Source organism: Pseudorasbora parva, chromosome 8 (assembly GCF_024679245.1).
Source record: "Pseudorasbora parva isolate DD20220531a chromosome 8, ASM2467924v1, whole genome shotgun sequence".
In the NCBI taxonomy this organism is placed as follows: Eukaryota; Metazoa; Chordata; class Actinopteri; order Cypriniformes; family Gobionidae; genus Pseudorasbora; species Pseudorasbora parva.
In genome coordinates this window covers 12,351,634-12,377,997 of record NC_090179.1, presented here as the reverse complement: position 1 = coordinate 12,377,997, position 26,364 = coordinate 12,351,634, and the positions used below count along the sequence as shown (strand labels likewise).

The window sequence follows — 26,364 nt, the reverse complement described above, 5'->3', positions numbered from 1 at the left end:
TTATCAGAAGTTTATCTCTATCTAATGTTGATGTTTTATTTAAATAAACAATGTATATACAACTAGAATAAACAACATTTTAAATAAACAACATCATTTAAAACAATGTTTTATTGTTTTATTTTTTTTCTTGGTTGGGCACTTGAATTTTATCATAAGCATTTGAAATTGTTTAAAATCTGAATCAAATGAGATGGTTACTTATTGATGGTGATATCATCCTCATCTTAGTGTAATCGCTAATCTAAAGTGTGCTGTGAATTAAATACGCCGATTCATGACCATTTGGATCTTTATTTGAGGATTGAAAATAAACACGGAAGAGAAGGCAATGCTGAATAAAGTCGTAGTTTTTGATATTTTTGGACCAAATTGTATTTTCGATGCTTCAAGAGATTCTAATGAACTAACTGATGTCACATATGGACTACTTTGATGATGTTTTTATTCCCTTTCTGGACATGGACAGTATAGTGTGAATACAATTAGATACGCTCTCGGACTAAATATAACATATCTTAAACTGTGTTCTGAAGATGAACGGAGGTCTTACGGGTGTGGCACGACATTAGGGGGAGTCAATAATGACATCAATTTAATTTTTGGGTGAACTAACCCTTTAATGCATGTGACATGTCGCACAAACAACCCTGTGATACTACAGTCAATGAAGTCGAAGACAAAAAAAATATAATTGCTTTTATTAAAACTGGAATAAAAAAATTATTCCAAATGTATTAACCAATATTAATAAAAAGGTCCATAAGGTCAGCTGACCAGCTGGTTTTGACGATTCCTAGAACTAAACGGAGAAGTAGAGACTGAGCTTTTGTAGCTATAGCTCTTAAACTTTGGAATGACTAACCCTTTTCTCTCAGATCGGCACCCACATGAAGTGTTTTTAGTTTAAGGAACACCTCCTCACATTATTATTCAATGGGGTATAGAAGTTGTTTGTGTCCAAAAACTGAGGGGATTATTTCACTGTTGTTTTAACTATGGTTTTACTGTTGTGTTTTGATGGTTGTGATTGTCTTTGTGTGTTTTTAGATATTATACAGCACTTTGTTTATTGGCCAGTTGTGTAACAGTGCTTAGTAAAAAGAACCAACCACAATAAGTGAACAGATGTGTGCCATAATAAAGGTCAATTTGCACCATCAGGTGGTTAGATGGGGGAACTTCGGTCGATCTCCTTTAACATGGGTTTGGTCAATTCAGCTAATATAGGGTTGATAAGGTTGATAAGGTGTCATAATTCTTTACCGTCAAAAAAGCAATAAACTTTTACAGCAGCATGTAGCAATCGGTTTGGTCTGAGTCTGGTCTGACAGAGGTGGCAGTCAGATAATTGCTTTAGCAGAGGGTGGAGAAGAATAATATCAATATATATCATATTCTGTGTGAATGAGTGAGTGTGTGTTAGCCCTCCCTGTGGAGGATTGTCCATGCATATAGGGTGATTCCCTGCCTCAGAGATGGTGGAATAGGCTCCAGCATCCCAGGCCCCTACAAAGGACAAGTGCTTTTGAAGATGGATGGTTAATATTGTGATTTTATATGCAGAGTGTAGTAAAAAACAACAACAACAACAACAAAAAAAGATAGTAAACCCTGAAAAATAACCCTCTTTGACAGTGTCACATAACATGCTGTTCAAAACTCACAACGACAATAAAGGATATAACAGGAAAAGTCTCCGGTTACGACTGTAACCTTGGTTCCCTGAGAACAGGGAACGAGACGCTGCGTCAGATTGATGCTATGGGGAACGCCTCCAGCGTGACCGGTGTCTGAGCTACTATCAAATCACATCAATCCTATTGACCGGCGACAGCCTATGATGTCATCAAGGTGCGACCAGGAAGTATATAAGGGCGCCTTGCAAACATGACACCAGCTTCTTCGTCTGAGGGACTGTTCGCAGGCAGGCCCCAAGGCATGGCAAAGTGACGCAGCGTCTCGTTCCCTGTTCTCAGGGAACCAAGATTACAGTCGTAACCAGAGACGTTCCCTTTCAAAAGGGAACTCGAGCTGCATCAGCTTGACGCTACGGGGAACGATATACCCACGTCGCCATGCCGAGGGGAGTGCATGCCTACTGGCAGTGTCAGGACAAGCAAATTCAACTGAAATGCCTCTGGTCACATTAGGCTGTCAGTGACAGCATTCCCTATGGTCATAGCCCGAGCTATGGCCTTGGGGCACCTTCATGTACCACATGAAGTCCTACCCCGGCCGCTCAAAGGCCTGGAACCAACCCGTTCAACAGAAGGGGTTCCTTTAAGGGAATGTGGCTTGGGGACCCGAGGGCGCCCCAGCCAGTCACTATTCGGGACAAACTCCACCGAATGCCACCAGGGAGGCCTGACCTGGCGTCACTATGCGGGACGCTTCTGTCGGCCAGCCCTGTCTGCTGAAAAACAGAGCCTCTGGAAACTCGCCTCTGGGGAGGCATCCAGCTGAGGGACTGCAAAACTGGCAGTGTCCGCCTCAGGCCGGACCTCAGAGACAGGCTATCCTGGAGAACAGCGCTCAGCCTAGTGCTTTCTGACCCTTGCTAGCGAGGGTAGTCAGCTGCTCGATCCTAGGATCTACCAAGCACATACATTACAGGGGTGCTAAGGAGGCCTGAGAAGGCCTACAGGCTGATCTCACAGTGAGGCCCCGCGGGGCCTACGGCCAACTGATCAGGCCCAGGAGGACGTAAGCTCACAGACGACCCTCATAAGAGGTGAGCTCTTAAGCCTGCCTGGTAGGTACCATGCTGTAGGCAACCTATGCAGGTCCCTGTTCCTGTAGGGACCGCATAGAGGGCAGGAGAGCACACTCGCCTAAAACAACAGCACATTCCCGCAAGAATGAGCAGTTGCCTCAATTACTGCTTCATCACACAGAGAGGAGGCAAAGACTGTTCACACACTAGCAAAGCTAGCTCTAAACATACCACATAATGGCATCTTAGAAAATCGTTCTAGCAACCGGACAGGGGACCTACAGGGCCCTATGGGGTCCTCCACGATACCGTGATCCCCAAACCCTCGGCGGGGAGCATGAAGTCTCACACAACGTGAAGAATAAATGTTTCCCTCACAAGGGGGACTTACCAGCTCGCCTCCTGCGCGCGACGATATCCACGCATAAGTTTTACTCACAGTATGCATGCTTAGGAGCGCAAATGCCTGAGGGTGAGCTTCTCACAGCCCAGCCAGGCGGAATCTAGAGTATCATTGTCACGGCCCCACTCCGGGCCGGATGTAAGAAAAGCCTGGGGAGACAATGAAGAGGAGCAGTAAATTAGATGTAATTCTTAACTCACCCACCTAAGGGAGGGATATTTCATCCACGCCAACCGCAATGTGATACTATTCCTCTTCTCTGGGAGTCCGCCTCTTTGCGCCCCGCCCTTAATCACTGGTCCGTAGACCGTGACGGCCTCCACCTGCCTGGGACCCGGATCTCAGCGGTGTGCGGGTCCTCGGACACCACCAAATGCGCTTCTGCGACACTGGCCCTCAGGCCCTGCTATCGCTGAAATGGCGCACTGCTGCGCAGCATGTCAGGGTATTTTCCCTGATTGAGATCCCTCATCAGGTCTTCCTAGTACACTTGCAACAGCGACATGGCGTAAAAGTAGCACCAGGCTGATCCGCTGCCGTGTATTCCCCGCCATCTAAATGAAACATAGTTGAAAGAAGCTCAGATGGCAGGGTTGGCGCTTTCAGTGTCCTCGCCTACCCGGATCTTTCTAGATTATTCTTAACGACAATCCGGGCCGAGAACGCATACCCATATCCACCCATCCTCCAAACATCAGCGTTTACCACCCACTGATGTCCGTGAATACACTGAATATGGGTTCTTCCATACCCTCACGATCTCAGTCGGGAGATCCGGAAGGAATAGAAAAGCTCAACTGAGCCGATGGTTTTATGGCCGGGGAGAAATCGATCGTTCCGTTTAAACGAGCGATCTCTCCTTTAATGCGCCCGCATGACGGCCGCAGCCTGCATGCAGCGCGCTCATAACAGCCATCGGCTCAGCATACATGGTCAGGATGGCTGAGAAATGCATTTCCCTTCTCACCAGCCATCCCTAAGAGCACTCGTGATTAATCTTGTCAGTCGCTAGATCGCCGGAGGGAAATCCTCTGGCGGCGATCGGCGACCCCATCCGAGGGACTGTGACGCGCATCCGTGCTCAGCCTCGGCGTAAGCGGGGACCACATCACTACTCTCAGATGCAAAAATGCTTTTCCCTCAGGAAGAGCGCTAGACGAGAACGGAGCGATCCCGGATTGAAAACCTTGCTCACATTACACACAATCGAACAAATGACTCCACAAGAGCTTGATTGTGCATGCTCTTAATCCCAGGCAGAAAATAAATGAATTTGGATTACCTTTGACTTGAAGCATTCAGACAAAAACAGTCCCTGAAGATGAAGAAGCTGGTGTCATGTTTGCAAGGCGCCCTTATATACTTCCTGGTCGCACCTTGATGACATCATAGGCTGTCGCATATTGTGTATAAGGATTGCTGTGATTTGATCGTAGCTCAGAGACCGGTCACACTGGAGGCGTGCCCCGTAGCGTCAAGCTGACGCAGCTCGAGTTTCCTTTCGAAAGGGAACAGGATCTTTCATAATCTCTCACTGAAGAAACCTCTAACACATAGTCGAAGATGGACAAACACTGAGGGAGAACTGAAGACTTAAGTACACAAGCAAAGTAGTAAATTAGGTAATTATCAAGACCATTTGAGACCATTTGTCTTCCATGATTCCTATCCATTCCAAAAACAATGCACTTGAATGCAACAAGTTCTTAATCAAGACTTCTGAAGTGGGAAGTAGGAAATTTCCAATAGCATGTGAAGCAGTGTTGTAGTCGAGACCAGCTCATTCGAGTCCGAGTCGAGTCCGAGTTCAGAGAAGGTCGAGTCCGAGTCGAGTCCGATTTCAGAGAGGGTCGAGTCCGAGTCGAGACTGAGTTCAAAAAGGGTCGAGTCTGAGTCGAGACCGAGACCAGAGAGAGCCAGTGCAATCATAGATATATTAACATAGTACTCCTCATTCGATCCGCGCAGGAACTAATGGGGAATATATATATAAGGATTTCTATCTTTATCTATCTATCTATCTATCTATCTATCTATCTATCTATCTATCTATCTATCTATCTATCTATCTATCTATCTATCTATCTATCTATCTATCTATCTATCTATCTATCTATCTATCTATCTATCTATCTATCTATCTATCTATCTATCTATCTACCTGTACAGCTTAACTTTACAAAGCTGCTGTTTTTCTTTACCTGATCACCTGCTACTCCTCTCCCTTTGCTGACTTTTCTACCCTGCTGGTATATTAATCTAGAATCTGTTATAAAAACATGTTAAGAGATTATACATATCATAACGTTATGAAGTTTGTGTATAATTATTCATAAAATTCTAACTAGTAGAGATTATAAAAAGAAAGAAATTAAGTATTGAAACCGCCAGTAGGCGACAGCGATTCACTGTTTTAATGAGTGAGCCACTTAAATCGTTCATTTACACAATTCGTTCAAAAGTCAGATTCATTTAGGAAGAAAACAAAATCCGATGTGAATACTTTTGTTATTGACAATTACAGACACTATTTAAAAAAGAAATAGCAAAACAGACGTCTAATTGGGAACTTGTTATACTGATAGTTATAGCTAAATACATTGCAATGGTTTAGCTAGCTAAATATATGTGGTGTGTAATTAGCTATTACACAATATTCTCATACCTCATTCTCAGTACATGCTTTATTTTTTTTGCATCCCTCTCTGACCAGCAGTTAAATAAAGTCCGCTGTGCAGCACTTTTCTTCATTTTTGCCGCTAACATTTGCTCTCCCATTCAAACACCACTCGCGTTGTTTTGGTAAAAGTGCAACTCATTTGTTGGGCGTTACCAATCGGTTCAATGAAGGGGGAGTATTTTTTGTCCTATTTATTATGACAAACTCATATTTGATTAGGAACAAAATTATTGTTTCAAAACAAATTAATTCTACATATTTTTCTTTTGATCTACTGTGATTTTCATGTTGAAATATTAGGAGGGTTGTAACTGAGGGATTTCAATGGGATTTGGTTACATCCCCCCCATAAACTACACCCCTAAGTCACGTGCAGTCACGCTTAAGAAAACCACACATCATTGGAAGTGTCAAACATTAATTATTAACTAGAAACATTAACATAGAGTAATAATCATGAATATTTTGAACGGGACTCGAGTGGACTCGGAAATAAGTCAGAGTCCTAACATGTTCGAGTACGAGTCAATTCCGAGTCCGAGACCGAGTCCGAGTCTCGAGTACAAATCACTGATGGGAAGGCAGCAACAGACTGCTGATATTCAAAAACGGCCTGATATTGCCCAATGGCCTGATATTTTGAGTCCCCCCTCTTGCCCAACACAGTGGTTTGGTCCACCGTGTATCTCACCTACACTCACAAGTCCGGTGAAAGAGTAGGCCCTACAACATTTTTCAGTAGTTGTTGTTAAGGCTGTTCTATTCACTGTAACCATCGGATGAAGTGATTATTTTCTCTTTACTATAGACAATGCTGAGTTATTAATAGACTAGCAAAGACAATTTATGTTGTTATGGTAGCTTGTTGTAATTTACCCACTACAACTAACACAGCGATAAACCTGGTGAACTTATATTAGGCTAATATTGTAGCTCTAGCACTGTGCTGGGTTTTGCTCAATACTATGTGCAAGAAACAATATAATTTTATGATTATATTACCGCTTGGTGAACTTATGATAACTCATATTTAATGACACAGAAAAGAAAAAAAGACATAAGATAATTTTTTCAGTGCACCCAAATGCCACACACATCCTTACAAGTGAAAGAATTGAAAATAATCAATGATATTTGAAATAGAACAAAGACATTAGTTTTACTGTTTTTCACCCCCTTTCTCTTATCACTGGGGCCATTTGGGATACCTAAAGACAAAAGGTGTGTTCGACATTGGCTGGGGCTGGATGCATGCGATCGGTGAGAGTAGCCGCGTGCAGGCGGGGAGGAGCTGAAAACGGAGACGTGAAGTCGGACACTTTCTGCTTCCCGTGGTGACGCTTGTGCTGTGTTTGCAAACTTTATCACAGCTGAAGTTAAATAAATGCAATATTTCTCAAATACACAGATGTTTCAATGACATTTTCATTCAATACTTTATGTACTGTTTAATAAAGCGTCTATTTGGACAAGATTAAAGTTCAATATATAAACCTACGCTATCAATAAAGTGGTGTCAACGGTTTTTATTGGTTTTAGTTTGATAAACATGATGCTATAACATCGCGGCTACATGAAAAGAGGTTTTACTGTTATAAATAAATGATTTGTGAGCATTAGCATAACGTAAGGTTTTAGAATAAACACAAAACGCATGTGTTCGCTGTCATGCGGTGAATCGGCCAATCATGGATCAGCTGTGTCGTCATCAGAGCTCGAGCAGCCTCCTGCAGTTCCCCTTGAGAATCTGCAGCGGCTGCATCAGCTGGCTGCTCTCGAATCGCTCTCGCGGTACTTTGTTGACATACGTCACAGTCACGTGCTGTCGGCGCTGTCTCAAGTCGGACAAAATTTCTAACCGGCATGCACTGCTTCAAGTCAGCCGCCGATCGGTCTGCGCACCGCTGGGTGAAGTCGAACAAGCCTAAAGAGATGCTGAAGGTCTGTAGGCCAAATGGGTGCCACATCTGTAGTACAGTGGGGGAAGATTGGTCTGATTGGTCAGTTTGAATGTCTCAGGGTTTCAGTCACATGGTCAAGGGATGGATAAAAGAGGATTAGAACGGTTGCTCTGCCTCTTTTTCTCTGGCTGTCTCTTCTAGTGGCCTTCTCTTTGGCTCTTCTCTTTGGCTCTTCTCTTTGCTCTCTCTCTCTCTCTCTCTCTCTCTCTCTCTCTCTCTCTCTCTCTCTCTCTCTCTCTCTCTCTCAGGTAACATTATATACATGCTGGGTACGATTAATGGTATAAGTTTTTATCTTTTTATCATCTCATTCATCTGTTTTAAGTGTAACCATAACCAAATTTTGTCATAAAATTCTTTCAATTACAAGTAATTTGTTTTGATTTAGTATTGCCTTTGAAGTGTTTCCTATTGCAATACAATATAGTCACATTAAAGCAACGCTCTCCCACATATTGTGCTACTGTAACTGCACTTATTTTCGTCCTTGGTATAAGTTGCAGTGGGTGGTTATAGACAATAAATGTAGCATTTTTATACCATCTTGCTGATAATGTTTCTTTAGTCTTTCGGCAACCCTGCAGTCAGAACCACTGACGATTCACCCTTACACAAGTATAGTTTATTCTCCCCCTGTTAGATGAAATTTACACTCATGCTAATATGGTTGTTCTGATTTTTTAATCTGGGGTTTTTCCCATTTTTTTATCTAGGTTTTTTATCTTTATAATAAAACTAAGTGTAATTTTATAGCCGACAGCTCTACCAGTGTCTCCATCTTCAGTGACAGTATCCTCACCGGTCGTCCCAATGGTGTTTCTATCGAGTCTGCAACACCATGACTCCTCCCACCTCTGACTACGCCCTGTGGTCTCGTCCTAGCGTGAGAATGCGCCTTCCAAGGAGACTTCCCGAGTTTCTATTGTGTTTTTGGTTAAAGTTCCTGTGACCAAGTTTTCCCCAGTCTGTCTTATTAGTCATGTCTTTCACCTGTGCCTTGATAATTACCTCCTTTACTACTGTACTTGTGTACTTAAGTCTTCAGTTCTCCCTCAGTGTTTGTCCGTCTTCGACTATGTGTTAAGAGGTTTATTCAGTGAGAGATTATGAAAGATCCTGTTTCCTGTTATTTCCTTTATTGTCGTTGTGAGTTTTGAACAGCATGTTATGTGACACTGTCAAAGAGGGTTATTTTTCAGGGTTTACTTTCCTTTTTTGTTGTTTTTTTTTTTTACTACACTCTGCATATAAAATCACAATATTAACCATCCATCTTCAAAAGCATTTGTCCTTTGTAGGGGCCTGGGATGCTGGAGCCTATTCCACCATCTCTGAGGCAGGGAATCACCCTGGATGCATGGACAATCCTCCACAGGGAGGGCTAACACACACTCACTCATTCACACAGAATATGATATATATTGATATTATTCTTCTCCACCCTCTGCTAAAGCAATTCTCTGACTGCCACCTCTGTCAGACCAGACTCAGACCAAACCGATTGCTACATGCTGCTGTAAAAGTTTATTGCTTTTTTGACGGTAAAGAATTATGACAACTTATCAACCTTATCAACCCTATATTAGCTGAATTGACCAAACCCATGTCAAAGGAGGTCGACCGAAGTTCCCCCATCTAACCACCTGACGGTGCAAATTGAACTTTATTATGGCACACATCTGATCATGCTGCATAACAAGTTAGAACAGAATCCACTTATTGTGGTTGGTTCTTTTTATTAAGCACTGTTACACAACTGGCCAATAAACAGTGCTGTATAATATCTAAAAACACACAAAGACAATCACAATTATAATGTGAGGAGGTGTTCCTTAAGCTAAAATAAGTTTACCTTAAGTTTATCTCTAACACCAAGCATATCTGCAGACTGTGTTGATTTTCTCCTTGACTCCTTTAACTCAAAAGTAAAGAGTGTAATTGATGATATTGCTTAACTGTTTAGAAGCAGATCTCCTAGAAGTGGTGAACTCCTCACTTCTCTATGGGACTTTTCCAAACTCCCTTAAAACTGCAATAGTTAAGCCTCTTCTGAAAAAAAGAAATCTGGATAACTCCATACTGAGCAACTACAGACCAATCTCAAATCTCCCCTTCATAGGCAAAATCATTGAAAAAGTTATTTTCAGTCAGCTGAACAAATTCTTACGCTCGAATGGATACTTTGACAATTTTCAATCTTGTTTCCGTCCACATCACAGCACAGAGACAGCGCTCATAAAGATTATAAATGATATTCGCTTAAACACTGATACAGGCAAAACATCAATTCTGGTTCTACTCGACCTCAGTGCTGCATTCGACACTGTTGACCACACCATACTTCTAGACAGGCTGGAAAACTGGGTCGGGCTGATTAGACAGCTGCAGCTCATACAGAACGCTGCTGCCAGGATTGTGAGCAGAACCAGAAAATATGACCATATCACACCAGTCCTCAGGTTTTTACACTGGCTTCCAGTTACATTTAGGATCGATTTTAAAGTACTACTACTTGTTTATAAATCACTCAATGAGCTAGGACCCCAATACATTGCAGATATGCTGATTAAATACAAACCCAACAGATCACTCAGATCAGCAGGAAGTCAGTTAGAAATACCAAGCACTCAGAGCAAGGAAAGTCTGCCTTTAGCTATTATGCCAGCCGCAGTTGGAACCAGTTTCCTGAACAGATCAGATGTGCTCCAACAGTCGCCACATTCAAATCCAGACTCAAAACACATCTGTTCAGCTGTGCATTTACTGAATGAGCTCTGAGCACTGTACGTCCGACTGATTGCACCGTATCTTATCTCTTTATTCTTTTTATAATTGTTTTAGTTTACCTTTGTTCTTATCTTTGGTTATTGTTATTTTATATGTTCATTTGAGTTAAATATGATGAGTGAAAACTGGGTTTGATGGAAATAGTAAGTTTGACAATAAGGTTCGAGTATGTGTAAATCTGTGGAGGGTATGATGAGTGAGTAAGGGTTTTAACAAGAAGGTTCCTGAGTAAAAATCAGGGAATAGTGATTAAAATGGATGTCACGAACATATTTGAGAAAGAAATGAAGGAGAGGTTTTCCAATAAAGATGGTACATGTATGTAGGCTGTAAACTGAAGAATGTTTTATTTTCATATCAGACCATTACTGTGGATCTGACCATTTTATTTTATCTTTTTTTATTTTTATTATTATTTTTGTATTATTATTATCTTTACAACTGTTTTAACTATGCTTGTTTTTAAATTTTTATTCGTCCATATGGTATTCTTTTTTCTCATGCATTTGTTACCACTGTTTTAATTAATTTCAATGTAAAGCACTTTGAATTGCCATTGGGTATGAAATGTGCTATACATTTCATACCCATCTGAGAGAAAAGGGTTAGTCATTCCAAAGTTTAAGAGCTATAGCTACAAAATCTCAGTCTCTACTTCTCCGTTTAGTTCTAGGAATCGTCAAAACCAGCTGGTCAGCTGACCTTAAGGACCGTTTTATTAATATTGGTTAATACATTTGGAATAATTTAACAGTTTTAATAAAAGCAATTATATATTTTTTTGTCTCCGACTTCATTGACTGTAGTATCACAGGGTTGTTTGTGCGACATGTCACATGCATTAAAGGGTTAGTTCACCCAAAAATTAAATTGGATGTCATTATTGACTCCCCCTAATGTCGTGCCACACCCGTAAGACCTCCGTTCATCTTCAGAACACAGTTTAAGATATGTTATATTTAGTCCGAGAGCGTATCTAATTGTATGCACACTTTACTCTCCATGTCCAGAAAGGGAATAAAAAGATCATCAAAGTAGTCCATATGTGACATCAGTTAGTTCATTAGAATCTCTTGAAGCATCGAAAAAACATTTTGGTCCAAATATTTCAAAAACTACGACTTTATTCAGCATTGTCTTCTCTTCCGCGTTTATTTTCAATCCTCAAATAAAGATTCAAATGGTCATGAATCGGCGTATTTACAGTTTTTCTCAATTGCTAAAACACTAAAACCCATCGGCTGAACAAATTTCTCAGTTGTCTGAACTCATTTAGCTAATTGTGCAGTCTGTTGTCAATACCTTAAACCATTTCACATGGTAAAACACAATTTGCAGATCTCACTTAGACTTTTCAGCTAAAATCTAAACACATTCTCATTGTCAAGACACATTCAGCAATCTAATGCACATGCCTTCATATGGGTTAACACAAGTGGCAACAATCAAATACAAATGTAGAACACAATGTCATTGATTGAACACAACCACTCAAAACTGATTTAACCTGTTTCAAATGATGAGACAACCAATATAAGTACAGTGCATTGTAGGCTGTATACTGTACAATTACTGTAACAAATCAAATTGCCTTGAACATGTTGCTTTCCAGTTGTTTACATTAGGCTACTGACTGCTCAATAGATTTTGACTAGTTGCAGGTTCATATCAACAAAGGACAAGTTTGTAAGATGCAGAGTACAGTACTGTAAAAATCAGCCTAATCTAATGAAAATGCATATCTATAGCACAAATTGTATTTATCGTGCGATTTATATGCCAAAATGAGTTTTTATGTGCATATGTTACGCATGCAGTTTTCATGTGCATATGATATGTCCTTAATATTGTGTTATGTGCACATACTCCAAACAACTCAACCTACCCAATAGGGTGACAATGCAAATCATATGCACATAAAAAATAATTGTGCCGTATAAATCGCTCAATAAATACAATTTGTGATGTATATGCATTTCATGAGAATGAGTTGGTAAAAATATGGCTACAAGCAAGAGTAAGAACAAAAAATTGCAAAGCAAAGCAGAGTAGTAATAATTTCTGACCAATTTTGAGCTACTATGGTCACAAGACAATGACAGAAAAATATGAAATTTGTTTTGAGATTAAAATTTACTTCTGCCTGAGAACTATGTTTTGAACAATGTGTTTTCTATTTTTTGCTGTATTGTTTACTGATTGCTTGATAGTGTTTATCATTTTGATCACTTTGTTTAGGATTTGAGAGCAGTGTTTGATTTTGAACACAGGTAAAACTGTTTTGAGGTGAAAGTTTCATTTTGCAAGAGGAGTCAGAGGTTTTGTGAATAGTGCTTGAAGAGGAGGTTTTGTGTTTAATGGTTTCAGAAAATGGAGCAAGGTGTCAGAAATAGTGTTTAAGCAATTGAGAAAAACTGTAATTCACAGCACACTTTAGATTAGCGATTACACTAAGATGAGGATGATACCACCATCAATAAGTCAGGGGTTTTCAACCTGTGGGGCCCGCCCCCCTAGGGGGGGCGCCATCACCTGTTAAGGGGGGCGCGAGAAACTGTGAATTCAGTGTAAGATAGCAAATCTTCATTCATCCACTAGAGGGGGCAATCTGATTAGTACTGCAGTTAATCAGGCGAGGCGACCTTGTTAGTTACAGAGGAGAATTGACGCGATCGAGTTCAAGCTAAATATTAAAAAACAAAACTAAAATGGACCGTTGGCTTAAACGTAATAATACCACCAGTGGTAAAACGGGCGAAAAAGAAGAAGAGTGTCCGACTGAACCCGTACAACTTTCACAAATTGATGTCGAACCCTCCACGTCAACCGGGCTTTCCACGCAAAGAGGATTAATAGCAAAAACCAAAGGCCTGCTGGGATCATCAAAACGACGAAAGTATGACGAACAGTACATAAAATACGGATTCACATGCATCACACTAAATCAGGAACGACGTCCACAGTGTGTTGTCTGTTCTGAAGTGCTTGCAAATGACAGTTTGAAACCTGTGAAGCTTATACGTCACTTACAAACCAAACACTCAACGTTAAAAGATAAACCGGTTGACTTTTTTCGCCGTAAAGAATCAGGATTAAAAAATCAAAAACAAACTATGACCAGCCAAACCACTGTGGCAGTCAAAGCGCTTACAGCATCATATGAGGTGGCTTATTTAGTTGCCAAGGATAAAAAGCCCCATACAATTGCAGAGAGCCTCATTCATCCAGCAGCAATGGCCATCTGTAGAAATATGTTTGGAGATAAGTTTGCCAGTGACGTTGAACAAATTCCACTATCAGACAACACTATGAGCCGCCGTATTACCGACATCAAATGTCAACTAATTGAGAGAATACGGGACGGAATTTTTTTTCCATTGCAATTAGACGAGTCGACAGACATCTCAAACTCCTCGCAACTACTTGTATTTGTTCGCTACCGTCATGAGAGAAAATTGCTTGAAGATCTGTTATTTTGCTCAGCAATGGAAAAAACATGCACCGGAAGAGACATTTTTGAAAAAATCAATGGTAAATTGGATGAACTTGGTCTTTGTTGGGACAACTGTGTCGGTGTGTGCACAGACGGAGCGGGAGCCATGTTAGGGAAAAATAAAGGACTCGCTGCTTTGGTTCGTGAAGTAGCTCCGCATGTGCGTTTCACCCACTGTATGATCCACAGGGAGGCTCTTGCAGCAAAAACTCTTCCTGACGAATTGAACGCTGTGCTTAAAACAGCAACACAAATTGTCAATTTTATCAAGACTCGCCCCATAAAAACAAGACTATTTGGCCTATTATGCAAAGAAATGGGGTCAGAATATGAATCATTACTTTTGCACACGGAGGTACGGTGGCTCTCCAGAGGTAAAGTATTGCAGAGGATATTTGCATTGCGCGACGAACTAAGACTTTTTCTGCTCGATTGTGCATCTTCCTTTGCAAATTTTTTTACTGACCCAAAGTGGCTCACAGATCTTGCATACCTGTCTGACATTTTTGATAGACTCAATACCCTTAATTCGTCTCTTCAGGGCCCGAATTCAAACCTATTAACAATGTCCGATAAAATTGTGGGGTTTGTGAAGAAATTGGAGCGATGGAGAGGACAGGTTGATGGGGGTAATGTAGACATGTTCCCAACCTTGGATGAATTTCTCACGGAAAATGAGCTTAATTGGGATGATACAAAAAAAGAAATAACTCTCCATCTACAAGCCCTGTCTGCACATTTCAATATGTATTTTCCTGAGCAGCATAGTTGGAACCAGTACGACTGGGTTCGTAACCCCTTCATCGAAAGCGCAGTGAGTCTGTCATCAAATCAGCAGGATGCCCTTCTGGACCTGTCAAGTGACCGAACTTTGAAGACACTGTTTGACTCGAACACACTGCCGGAATTCTGGCTGTCAGTGGAGACTTGCAACTGATATACTTTTGCCTTTTGCCTCAACTTGGCTCTGCGAAGCAACATTTTCTATATTAACTTACATCAAAAGCAAGTATCGCTCACGCTTATTGACAGTGGATGATGATTTACGGATAGCTGTGTCGGGTATCAAACCACGGATTGGCATGTTGTGCTCTCAGAAACAGGCTCAGCCATCACATTAGGTAAGCTGCCAGATTATGTACTACTGTTCAATATAACTTTTTTTATGCACGCTATATGCAGGACATAATACGTGAAACTCGAAAAATGTATTGTGCAAAAGTTATTGTATTTCAGTAATACAAATTTAAAGGTGAAATATTAGTGGTTCCGCAAGGTCTGTAACGGGAGAGTTTGACGGATCCTGTGGAAATACTGACGAGTGTAAAGAGTTACTGACGAGTGGAATGAGTTACTGACTATTGGAAATAGTTTTATTGTGAGATTGTTTTGTATGCTGTAGCAAGGCTACGGTGAATGCACTGTTGGCGCGACTTTTGTTTGATTTGAGTTTTGTAAATAAAACGTGCGAGTGCAGTCACGCCGACCCTGTCTTCTTCCTTCCAAACACTGAATCTCTTCACAACTTGTATAGCAATGATGTTCCGGGGATAGGGATGGGGTGGGTGGGGGGCGCGAATGAAATTAGACAAGCTTGGGGGGGCGCATATCCTAAAAGGTTGAAAACTCCTGCAATAAGTAACCATCTCATTTGATTCTGATTTTTTACAATTTCAAATGGTTATGATAAAATTCAAGGCTCAAGTGCCCAACCAAGGAACAACTGATCACAATAATGGTGATAAAATAAAACATTTTCAATAAAACATCAACATTAGCTATCGATAAACTTCTGATAATTCTCAATAAGAACTTTGTGTGACCGTATGAATGAGGTAAGGGTGGTGATTGACACTTATGTCCACCAATCAGTAGCGAGTATGAATGAGGTAAGGGTGGTGATTGACACTTATGTCCACCAATCAGTAGCGAGTATGTACTATTTAAAGGCTGATTGGCTTGAGCCTGGGATGCGTCACGTCCGTATCCTCCCCTTGTTGTCGGTTTGCTTCAGCGGTTCTAGGTATGTGCTGTTAGCACGTAGCATTTTGCTAACTTATTTTCCATTGTACTAATCGTTTGCTTGTTGTACACCAGCCTGTCTTTTCCTCAATTGTGTCTCTCCGTCGGATGCTGTTTTGGATGCGATTTCTGCCCTCCCTTCAGGTAGGAGGAAGTTTTAAAGTAAACGATGTCTAGCTTCACTGAGGGGCGGGTGGTTTGAGTAATGTGCAGTCCCTGTACTTCAGTTTACCGGCGGGTTATTTGAAGGCTGTGTATCCTGAGTGGTGAACTGATTGTAAAACTCATCTATCCGTGTTGGGTAAGTTTTGTTGGGTTTACCGGGTGGGGAATTTGGGCATGTGATGCGCGATTTTATAATAATCCTGTTTGTGTTTATATTTGTTATAGGATTCTCCCTTTCGTCCTGGCTGTTTATTACTGCCTGGTTTTTCCTTTTTTTGCGTGCCGTACTAACGACATCGGATTACAACTATTTAGGGGGACTTCTGCTGCTGCCTCTGGTTTCTGTGATTTAGTTTTAAATCATATCATCTTTTTTTTGGGTTACTTTTGGGGTGGAGGATCGTGCTGTTGTTGGAGCTGGCCCAAGGTCAACGTGGGTGCTCCTTTCTGAGACCTGTCCCCCAAACTTTTAATGAGTTTTTGTTGTTTTCCTTTTCAAGATTTCTATGTTGTCACCTGTACGGTACTGTGGTGACTGTTGACCATCGTTTATGGTGGAATTGTGACTGTCTTTTATTTATTTGTTTGTGAGACTTATTTTGTTTATGATTTTTTTTCAGGAGCTGGGGTCCCACGGGTGAATGATCTTTGTGGTGGTGGTGGTGGTGCTGCTACAACGTTTGACGTGTGACACTTCTGAAGTATACGAGTGTGTGATCTGAGTTCACGGTGGTGTGGAAGCGTGATTTTTGGATTACTAGTGTAGCAATCACTCCGGTGGGTAACCCCAGCCCTGTAATTAATTATATTCTATTTTGTTTTGTTTTGTTTATTTGGAAATTGTGTAACTGGGTTTTGTTTAACGTTTCTTTTCTTTCTTGTCCGTTTGTGTTAATTTGTTGTAGTCACCAGAAAGAGTGCTGTTATGAATGGCACATATCAGAGCTCATTTTAAGTGATTTGTTTATCTTGAATTCAATTTGTGAATAAAACTTTTGTATTTTTATATGATGCCCACGTTTCCTGCCCACATTTCTTTATAAGAGAGTCGAACCTGTGTGACCTAATAACAAATTGTGGGGTTTAATTCTATTTCCTGGGTGAAACCCTCCCAGGTGGCGTAGTCGCATTTTCTATAAGTAGTTAAACTTGAGCTTGTGTGTGTGTCAAGCTGTACAGTTCTCTCCGGCTCATGCCACATTCTGGCGTAGTCGGCAGGGTCTCTATTTTGTTGTGCAGAAGACGTGGGTATTGCTTTTGTATTTGTTTTGGATATTTTGTATTCTATTTTCTTTTGCAGAGGCTGGGCAGCAGCAGTCCTTTTATTTGGTGGGTGTGAAGAGTAAATCCTGAGTTTCGTATTTCCATCGGTAGTGGTAAGTGATTGCGTGGTTTGCAATTATGGACGATGAATTGCGCGAGTTGAGAGAATTGGTGGCCCAATTAAGGGCAGATAATGAAAGACTGCAACAGGAGCAAGTTCCAATTGCACAACCTGGTCCATCTAATGTTCCTATGTCTGGCGTTGTAGACCCCTCACTTACTAGTACTGGTACATCAGCAACAAATCGTTTTGTTTTTGTTCCTCGTGATCGGAAGTGCCCAAAATTTAACGGTAGGTCTGGTATTATGATCGAGGAATGGGTGGAGGAGGCTCAGGCCTGCATGCGGCTTCGCCATCTCTCTTCAGTTGATCAAGCATTTTTTTTGGTTGATCATTTGGAGGGAGAGGCCAGGGAGGAAATTCGATATCGGCCAAGGGACGAGAGGGAGGATCCAGACAAAATTATTCAGGCATTGCGCGAATTGTATGGTTGCACAAGTTCGTATGTAGCTCTTCAAGAGTCATTATTTTCCAGAAAACAACAGAATGGAGAGACCTTGTTGGAGTTCTCCCTGGCTCTGTTGAATCTTATGGATAAAGTGAAATGTCAATCACCCCATGGTATGCCTAATGCGGATATTTTATTAAGAGATCAATTTGTTGAATATGTGAGTGATGGTGCACTTCGACGTGAATTGAAACAGTTTGTCCGCCGCCAACCCACTGCTATGTTGTTGGACGTTCGCAGTGAAGCGCTGCGCTGGGAACGCGAGGGAACGCTTGGGGGGGCACGCGGTCGAAGCCAATCAGTTCCTTCCGCTTATGGTATTCAGTATGGGGTACAGGGACATCAGCATACAGGGGGAAGTAGTATCCCGGCAACTTCTGAATTAAGTGAGTTGCGTGAAATGCTAAAAAAACAGCAACAACAATTAAATCCATTAACTCAAAGTGTGGCTCAAATTCAAAATCCACAGCGTTCACACTTATCCCGGCCTAATCAAATAATTTGTAGAAGGTGCCAGCAGCCTGGTCACTTCGCCAGGGATTGTGATGAGGAACGGAGACCTTCTCGTTTTCCACCAGCACGTGCAGACTCAGCAGTTGTGAGGGGTGGGCAGTCACAGTCCAGGCAGCCGTCGGAAAACTAGTTCCCGCTGAGCTGAAGGGCCACAGCTTGGTCGGGGAAAAGACAGGCTTGGGTGTTCTAAATAATGCCGATTTTATGTCTCGTCTAATGTCGACGTGTCCGCAACTCGACGTGTGTATGGGTGGGGTTATGGTACCTTGCCTGGTGGACACCGGTTCTATGGTGTCCACCATTATAGAGAGTTGCTTCTTAGCACATTTCGGGTCGTGGGGTCAGGAACAGCTTAGGTCGTGCCATTGGTTACAACTTCGGGCTGCGAATGGCCTTTCAATTCCTTATATCGGCTATTTAGAGCTGGATGTGCAGATGTGTGGGCAAGTGATTTTAGGGTGTGGAGTACTGGTGGTCAGAGATCCTCCCGGTGGTTTGTGTGCTCAGGTTCCTGGGGTAGTGGGAATGAACATCCTGAGCCGCTGCTACCGGGAGCTCTTTGGCCAGCATGGCACGAATCTCTTTGATTTGCCTGTTGTATCACAGGCCCCTATTTCTGTTTTCCAGGCCTTACAGCATTGCCACTACGTTGATGTTCAGTCGGCTTCAGATCAGGGGGGTCGAGTCAAAGTGCGTGGACGCCGGGCGTGTCGCATCCCAGGGGGCACCATGAAATTGGTTGCCGTAACGTGTTCTGCACAGTATTCAAGTGGTACAGTATTGTTTGAGCCACCAGATTCTGGTCTTCCAGCAGGCTTGTTGGCATTTCCTGCTCTGGTACACGTGGACCATGGCACAGTTTATGTGCCTGTGGTTAATATAGGTACGTTAGATGTAGTTATGTATGCTAGCACGGTCGTAGGCACTGTCAACCATGTTCATGTGGTTAGCTTACCCCCAGAGGTCACTGAAGTTCAGGAGGTTTCAGCTAGAGTGAGTACACAAGTAGTGCAGGCTTCTCCATCTGTACAGGAGCAGATCAGGGCACTTGACTTATCTGTGTTGTCAGTGGAAGAACAAGGTAAGGTGAGGGCGCTACTGGACAAGTATTCATCTGTGTTTTCCATACACGATGGGGATTTGGGATGTACTAATCTTATTTCCCATACTATCCCCTTGTTAGATGAGGTCCCTGTGCGCCAGCGGTATAGGCGTATTCCTCCTTCCGAGTACGAGGTAGTGAAGGCACACATTAACCAACTGCTTGAGGCCCAGGTAATTAGAGAAAGTTGTAGCCCTTACGCTTCACCCATCGTTTTGGTCAAAAAAAAGGACGGTAGTCTGCGCATGCGTGTAGACTACCGTCATTTAAATTCTAAGACCAGGAAAGACGCTTTTCCTCTACCCCGTATCGAGGAGACGTTGGACTCCCTGGCAGGGGCACGTTGGTTTTCTACCATGGACCTTGCCAGTGGGTACAACCAGGTTCCTGTTAGGGAGGTAGATAGACCCAAGACAGCTTTCTGTACTCCATTTGGGCTCTTTGAATGGAACAGGATGCCGTTTGGGCTTTGTAACGCCCCCAGCACCTTCCAAAGATTAATGGAACGGTTGTTTGGGGACCAACAGTGCCAGTCTCTCCTCTTATACCTTGATGACATTGTTGTTTTCTCCTCTTCAGTTGACCAACACCTAGCTCGAATGGAGGTAGTCTTAAGCCGGTTACTCAGGGAAGGTTTGAAGGCCAAGTTGTCCAAGTGTGCCTTCTTCAAACGTGAAGTGCAGTACTTGGGCCACGTGATCTCAGCAGAAGGGGTCTCCACAGACCCAGGCAAGATTGAGGCAGTTTCTCAGTGGCCTCAGCCCACTGGTGTTGCAGGTTTGCGGTCATTTCTGGGGTTTGCTAGCTACTACCGCCGCTTTGTGGTGGGGTTTGCGAGGCTGGCTGCCCCCCTCCACAGGTTGGTGGCGGAGCTGGCAACCCCAAAGCGGTCAAAGTCTGGTTCTCGTGAGTTTGCTGAGGCATGGTCTGCTGAGTGTCAGAGTGGCTTTGAGGAGTTAAAGGATAGACTTACCACAGCCCCCGTACTCGCCTATGCTGACTTTTCGCTTCCTTTTATTTTGGAGGTTGATGCCAGCTATGGGGGGTTAGGGGCAGTCCTCTCACAAGAGCAGCAAGGTAAGGTGCGTCCCATAGCTTATGGTAGCCGAGGTCTTAGGCCCACTGAGCGCAATACCTCAACTTACAGTTCTATGAAGCTGGAGTTTCTTGCGCTCAAGTGGGCCATGACCGAGAAGTTCCGGGAGTACCTGCTGGGACACAAGTGTGTAGTCTACACAGATAATAACCCTCTTAGCTACCTGACCTCAGCTAAGTTGGGTGCAATGGAACAGCGTTGGGCTGCCCAGTTGGCGGCCTTTGACTTTGAGCTTAAGTATAGATCAGGTAAGAGCAACCGCAATGCTGATGCCTTGTCACGCCAGAATCCACCTGTGGTGGGGGTTCAGGATTTGTGCCCAGGCGTCACTGTTCCTGTTGCGTTGCGACAAGTCGACCAAGGCAGATTAGTGACTCAGGTAAACCAGATCGTATCATTTCCTGGTTATTCCGCCAGTGATATGTCTGCTCAGCAGCAGGCCGATCCAGTTATCGCAGAGCTACTGGTGTTCTGGAGGCGGAAATCACCTCCCAGCTCTGAGGAGCGTAAGGAACTTTCTAGGTATGCTGTGGTTTTGTTTCGACAGTGGGATCGCCTGGTGGAGAAGGAGGGGGTGCTTCATCGTCGGGTGTTTCGCCCGGATGGTGGAGAGGAGATCCTCCAAGTACTATTGCCGGCGGCCATGAAGGAAGAGGTGCTGACGCAATTACACCAACAGCACGGGCACCAGGGGGTGGAGCGCACCTCTCAGCTGGTGTGGCAACGGTGTTATTGGCCAGGGATGTCCTCAGACATTGCCCGGTGGTGCCATGAGTGTGAGAGGTGCCAGTGTGCCAAGGGTGTCCAGCCTGCCCCCGTTAGTTTCATGGGACACCTGCTGGCTGCACGGCCAAATGAGATTCTGGCCTTGGATTTTACCGTGTTGGAACCCTCAAGTTCCGGTGTTGAGACTGTGTTGGTCATGACCGATATTTTCACCAAATACACCTTGGCTGTACCCACTAGAAACCAACGCGCTGAGACTGTGGCACAGGTTCTGGTTGTTGAATGGTTTTGTAAATTTGGGGTGCCGGGCCGTATCCATTCGGACCAAGGCCGTAACTTTGAGTCAGCTCTCATTCAGCAGCTGTGTTGCTTATATGGAGTGCAAAAGTCACGCACTACTCCATACCATCCGGCTGGAAACGGCCAGTGCGAACGGTTCAATAGAACGTTGCACAATCTCTTGCGCACCTTGCCGGTGTCAAAGAAGGGGGATTGGCCATCTTGTCTTCCCCAGGTACTGTTCGCCTACAACACTACCCCTCACCAAGCTACAGGGGAATGCCCATATTTTTTGATGTTTGGGCAGGAGCCTAGACTTCCAGTCGACTTCCTGCTCGGTAGAGTGGAAGAGCCGTTGGCAGGTAGTGTTCATCGGTGGGTCCTGGAGCATCAGGATCGTTTACAGGTGGCTTTTCAGGGTGCTCGTGAGCGTTTGGGGGCCGCTGCTGACCGCCGAAAGGCCAGGCACGATCTGAAGGTACGAGAATCACCACTGAAGGAGGGTCAGTTGGTATATCTCCGCGATTATGGCGTGAGAGGTCGACATAAAATCCACGACCTGTGGAGCTCAGTGGTGTACCAGGTTTTGAAGGAACCTAAGGAAGGAGGTGTGGTGTATACAATTGCTCCCACCACAGACTTGGGTAAGCTAAAGCATGTGCATCGATCTTTGTTGAAACCCCAGATTGGTATGAACTCCTCCCCCATAGTGCAAGATTTTCCCTTAGTGGAACCTGTGCGGCCTCGGGGAGAAGAGTTAGATGAGGGAGATTTGTTTGTCCTGGTGCCAGAAACACCGCAGGTTAATAGTAGGCAAGCACCTTGGGCTATAGTTCAGTCTGAACCTCAGGCCTCTGAAGTCCAGGGATCAAAAAAAATTCCGGAGGTAGAGGTGAATGTGCAGCCAGTAATGGACCCGCCTTCACACTCTATTCTGAGGGGTGAGAGTGTGGTTAGGAGGACTGGAAGAAGTACTGCTGGGCAGCATGCTAATGTACATCACCTCCCACGATCAGTGGGGGTAGGTATGGTGTCTAGTGTAGTGGGTAGTACAGCTGCGGCTTGGTTCCGTCCTTGGGACTGACGGTTGGAGTAGGTTTTGGTTTGGTTCACCGTCGGGGCGACGATGCAGAAGCTGGGGGTGGATTGTGACCGTATGAATGAGGTAAGGGTGGTGATTGACACTTATGTCCACCAATCAGTAGCGAGTATGAATGAGGTAAGGGTGGTGATTGACACTTATGTCCACCAATCAGTAGCGAGTATGTACTATTTAAAGGCTGATTGGCTTGAGCCTGGGATGCGTCACGTCCGTATCCTCCCCTTGTTGTCGGTTTGCTTCAGCGGTTCTAGGTATGTGCTGTTAGCACGTAGCATTTTGCTAACTTATTTTCCATTGTACTAATCGTTTGCTTGTTGTACACCAGCCTGTCTTTTCCTCAATTGTGTCTCTCCGTCGGATGCTGTTTTGGATGCGATTTCTGCCCTCCCTTCAGGTAGGAGGAAGTTTTAAAGTAAACGATGTCTAGCTTCACTGAGGGGCGGGTGGTTTGAGTAATGTGCAGTCCCTGTACTTCAGTTTACCGGCGGGTTATTTGAAGGCTGTGTATCCTGAGTGGTGAACTGATTGTAAAACTCATCTATCCGTGTTGGGTAAGTTTTGTTGGGTTTACCGGGTGGGGAATTTGGGCATGTGATGCGCGATTTTATAATAATCCTGTTTGTTTGTGTTTATATTTGTTATAGGATTCTCCCTTTCGTCCTGGCTGTTTATTACTGCCTGGTTTTTCCTTTTTTTGCGTGCCGTACTAACGACATCGGATTACAACTATTTAGGGGGACTTCTGCTGCTGCCTCTGGTTTCTGTGATTTAGTTTTAAATCATATCATCTTTTTTTTGGGTTACTTTTGGGGTGGAGGATCGTGCTGTTGTTGGAGCTGGCCCAAGGTCAACGTGGGTGCTCCTTTCTGAGACCTGTCCCCCAAACTTTTAATGAGTTTTTGTTGTTTTCCTTTTCAAGATTTCTATGTTGTCACCTGTACGGTACTGTGGTGACTGTTGACCATCGTTTATGGTGGAATTGTGACTGTCTTTTATTTATTTGTTTGTGAGACTTATTTTGTTTATGATTTTTTTTCAGGAGCTGGGGTCCCACGGGTGAATGATCTTTGTGGTGGTGGTGGTGCTGCTACAACGTTTGACGTGTGACACTTCTGAAGTATACGAGTGTGTGATCTGAGTTCACGGTGGTGTGGAAGCGTGATTTTTGGATTACTAGTGTAGCAATCACTCCGGTGGGTAACCCCAGCCCTGTAATTAATTATATTCTATTTTGTTTTGTTTTGTTTATTTGGAAATTGTGTAACTGGGTTTTGTTTAACGTTTCTTTTCTTTCTTGTCCGTTTGTGTTAATTTGTTGTAGTCACCAGAAAGAGTGCTGTTATGAATGGCACATATCAGAGCTCATTTTAAGTGATTTGTTTATCTTGAATTCAATTTGTGAATAAAACTTTTGTATTTTTATATGATGCCCACGTTTCCTGCCCACATTTCTTTATAAGAGAGTCGAACCTGTGTGACCTAATAACAAATTGTGGGGTTTAATTCTATTTCCTGGGTGAAACCCTCCCAGGTGGCGTAGTCGCATTTTCTATAAGTAGTTAAACTTGAGCTTGTGTGTGTGTGTCAAGCTGTACAGTTCTCTCCGGCTCATGCCACATTCGTATTAGAATATTATTAAAACAAAACAAAGATTCAGGTCAGATTTACATGTATGCATTTGGCAGAAACTTGTAACAAATATTGCAATACAGTAAGATACCCATCAGTTCATGTGTTCCACAAGAATTAAACATGATCATAGTGTGGCTATCTTTGATCTACAAGATGTAGTATAAATTATTAAAAAATTACGTAATTCTATGAATCAAAACACGTTGATGTATACACTGGTTGATATTGTTATTAAAAAAATGTTATTATAATTATGGATTTTATGTCAGTTTGGTTTGATAATGTCAATATGATAACCGAATGTGACTACATTACATTAGCCTACTGTACAATTTCCATTCAGCCAAGATTTGGAAAATGTACCTTACATTCTTTGTTACTGATTTAACTGATAGAATTACTAAACTGAAATAAGGTAAATAATAGTAATTATAAGCTAATTAAAGTATATCTAATGGCCAGTTTCTGCAGCCATGATGCTTAATTTATGCATATCCCTTATGTTTGACAAAGATGTCTCAGAGTCTTTTGCTTATCAGTTTTTGAGCTTGTGTGAGGCGTTCTAGGCGCTTCTTTAGATCAGCTCTCCGGCGTCCTCGCTCTGAGTCTTCACTCAGCAGTTTGACCACATCTGCCCCGTTCCTCAATTCTAGCATTTGATGCCGCAGTGTCTTAGCTGCATCCTTCAGCATGAACAGAATTAACAGCATGGGCACATAGTCCGTAAGGCGTTGATAGACGATCTGTATGGAGACAGGACATGCATTACTATAACATTCACTTGGGAAATAAACACATTTGATCCACCTTTTGAAGTTGGTTGCCTTTTACAATGATCCCTTTGATGCATCTCTAGTGCCAATGCACTGGCAATGTGTGGTTTGTTTGCACATACCGACTCAATTTAAAATGATTAACTGATTATTGATCTAATCATAAACATAAAAGTGCCAAATAAAACCAAAATGGGGTTTTCACAGTGACACCATATGAAGACTAGTTTTTGGTTCCTTGAATAACTTTTTAGTGAAAGGAATTATGGCAATTGGTTAAAGAATCACTGAAGCATTGCATCACTGACACCTCATAAGGGACTGCCTGTGTCATCAGAGCTCAGATTTCTCTTCTTCAAGAAGGTTTATCTGCCCATTCAGGACCTTAATAGACTGTGTTTGGACAATTTGTGAGGACAATTCATTATGAGCGAGGACACAAATTGTCTTCACACACTTAAGTTCTTGGGTTTTCAGCATGTATGCATAGCATCTATTTTCCCACACTGCAAAAACTTTTTTTTTGTTCTCCTTATCTTCTTTTTGAGGAAGGAAAATCAGCTAACCCTCCAAGGATTTGTATCCAAGTTTGGAGTCTCACAGTGTGATTTCGTTTACTTTGGATTTGTGATGGTGTTTTGTCTACTGTCACCTCGACTTCTGAGGAGTTTTAGTCAATCGTGACACCAGAGGATATTCCTATAATGTCAGCTACTGATGCAGCATTGAATAAACCTATTCAAAGAACCAAAGTTAAATATGTAACTGATATATCCTTCATGGAACATAAAGAACCTTTTTCTACACTGGTTTTGAGTCTCTCTCCAAAACGCTGGGTTTTGATGGCCGTGCCGCACTGTAGCCTGGAAGTAAACGCCCACGGTTTTGATTGGATAATATTTGCATATTTAATGAGCTTCTGCTCCCCTGTCAGTTCACGTAAGGGATTGTTTTGAAAGCCGCAACCGGAATGATTCTCTCACAGGGCTCGCAAAACGTCTCTGTCAAACAAACACAATGATTTGTCTCTCATCCACCCGCGATTGATTGGAATATATATTTTTTTTATTACTTGGCCTGCC

General features: G+C 42.8%; 3 protein-coding genes across 4 annotated transcripts in view; 2 read left to right on the top strand and 1 right to left on the bottom strand.

Moving 5' to 3' along the window:
* The window catches only part of lipt2 (lipoyl(octanoyl) transferase 2), a 571,631-nt gene that overhangs the window by 138,172 nt on the left and 407,095 nt on the right, over window positions 1-26,364 (bottom strand). The gene's annotated exons all lie outside the window — the stretch shown is intronic.
* On the top strand, window positions 15,858-18,883 carry LOC137084145 (uncharacterized). Of its 2 annotated transcripts, XM_067450116.1 has the most exons (5): window positions 15,864-16,063; window positions 16,138-16,206; window positions 16,290-16,363; window positions 16,453-17,004; window positions 17,528-18,883. In XM_067450116.1, the coding sequence occupies exon 5, from the start codon at window positions 17,629-17,631 to the stop codon at window positions 18,700-18,702; it is 1,074 nt and encodes a 357-aa protein (XP_067306217.1). In that variant the 5' UTR covers window positions 15,864-16,063; window positions 16,138-16,206; window positions 16,290-16,363; window positions 16,453-17,004; window positions 17,528-17,628; the 3' UTR covers window positions 18,703-18,883. The 2 variants fall into 2 exon arrangements, with proteins under 2 accessions (XP_067306218.1, XP_067306217.1); XM_067450117.1 differs by lacking the exons at window positions 16,138-16,206; window positions 16,290-16,363 and having other exon boundaries at window positions 15,858-15,875; window positions 16,848-17,004.
* The window catches only part of LOC137084473 (uncharacterized), a 31,476-nt gene continuing 24,018 nt past the window's right edge, over window positions 18,907-26,364 (top strand). Inside the window, 1 exon segment of the mRNA XM_067450744.1 lies at window positions 18,907-22,845. Coding sequence (XP_067306845.1) covers window positions 19,008-22,845 — 3,838 coding nt within the window. The 5' untranslated portion in view covers window positions 18,907-19,007.